Here is a 1,582-nt window from a genome sequence, read left to right as displayed (position 1 = left end):
TTTTTATAAAATAAAATAATGATATTTTATTTTGTACATTTAAGTGGATTAATAAAAAATCACAGTTAATCAATGTGGTTTCAAAATTAATATAAGTTTCATTTTGCTTCCTAAAACAGATATATACAAATATCAGACTAATCAGAGTTAGTCTTTCTAAGATTTCTTTTACTAACTCCGCAAATATATACTTCTATATGGCTCATAAATTTACACACTTACACATACAAGACAGCTCATTTGATCAAAAATGTTATTTATACACTAAGATTCTTTTTGCCATCTCTAGATCTCACTTCCATAGCAAAAAAATTAGCCTCAAACTGTATGTAACCAGTTTATTGAGGAGGTGATAATGTATTTCTATTTCTATGTATATAATTTTTATTTAAAGTATATATCTTGAGGAAAAATGGTTGAAGAATGATCAAAATTATAATAGAGTTAAAGTTTACCCTCCTTCAGTGGGACGCGATTCAAGCCAAACGAGGCGGCCACGGCCGTCGACAGCGGTGCCGCCGAGCATCTTAGAGGCGCCGGAGACAGCATCAGCGGTGATGGGTGATTTCCAGGAACCATAGGGAGCCGTTGTTCTATTGAAGTTAGATGTTGCCATTGCCTTCTTTTGGTGACTACGTCTGGTAATTAATTAGTGGAGAAAACTTTAAAGGGAGAGAGATAATTATACACATGTATTATATATAATTATTTTGTACTTAGAAATTTTTTATGTATTAAAATCAAATCTATCTTATAAATAAGAAATTTTAAAAAAATTAATTATATTAAATTTATTTTAAAATACATTTTTTTCTTTTCTCTTTTTCTCTCACTCTTTTAACAGATAACCCTTTATCATCTAAATTCTTATTTTATATACTGCTGATTATTTTATTACCTAATACTTACAGCTGTGTTGGTTTAGTTTTTTAGAATAAACTAGTAATACTAATTAGTCCCGAGAAGATAACATACATGCATCATCATTATCTGGTCTCTTGTCATTGTTATCTTAGTAGAAGGGAAGAATTTTTTACATCTGTATTTATGTGTTGTCAACAACACAAGTTACCAAGTGTTCAGACACCGAGAGAAAATGTGAAAATAATGTCTGTCGCTATTTAGGTAAGTTGCTGAGTTCTTCACTTCATTGGATCTTTAGTGCACCTCCAACGGACCGGTTCCTATTTAATTTTTTTTTTAACAATTGGAGGAACCAATTTAAAAGTGTGTATGGTCATAATTTTTTACGGTGATTAAAAAGAGTCTATGATTACAATTTTTTGAAAAAGTGGTCTAAAAAAGTCTATGATCATAATTTTGGGATGACCTAAAAGTGTCTATAGTCACAATTTTTTACAATGATAAAAAATGATCTATAATCACGATTTTTTGAAAAAATGGCCTAAAAAAATTTATGATTACAGTTTTGGAACGTGATCTAAAAAGATCTATGGTCACAGTTTTAATTATTTGAGTTTTAATTAATTAATATTTTTATGTATTTTTTATTATTTTAAATATTTTTTCTTTTTAAAATTAAAAAATTTTAATAATTAAAAACTAATAATAATTTTATATA

The 1,582-nt window shown here is 27.9% G+C and overlaps 1 protein-coding gene across 2 annotated transcripts in view; it reads right to left on the bottom strand.

The window, feature by feature from the left end:
- The window catches only part of LOC107625088, a 14,741-nt gene extending 14,069 nt beyond the window's left edge, over positions 1–672 (bottom strand). The window contains exon 1 of one of the 2 annotated variants that reach the window (XM_021117443.1): positions 456–672. In XM_021117443.1, coding sequence (XP_020973102.1) covers positions 456–616 — 161 coding nt within the window. In that variant the 5' untranslated portion in view covers positions 617–672. The remainder of the gene's footprint in view (positions 1–455) is intronic. The other variant, XM_016327660.2, reaches the window with a different exon arrangement.

The sequence above is a fragment of the Arachis ipaensis genome, chromosome B01 (genome assembly GCF_000816755.2).
Source record: "Arachis ipaensis cultivar K30076 chromosome B01, Araip1.1, whole genome shotgun sequence".
Taxonomy (NCBI): domain Eukaryota; kingdom Viridiplantae; phylum Streptophyta; class Magnoliopsida; order Fabales; family Fabaceae; genus Arachis; species Arachis ipaensis.
Note: the sequence above shows the minus strand (reverse complement) of the source record. Positions and strands in the feature narration are given on the sequence as shown.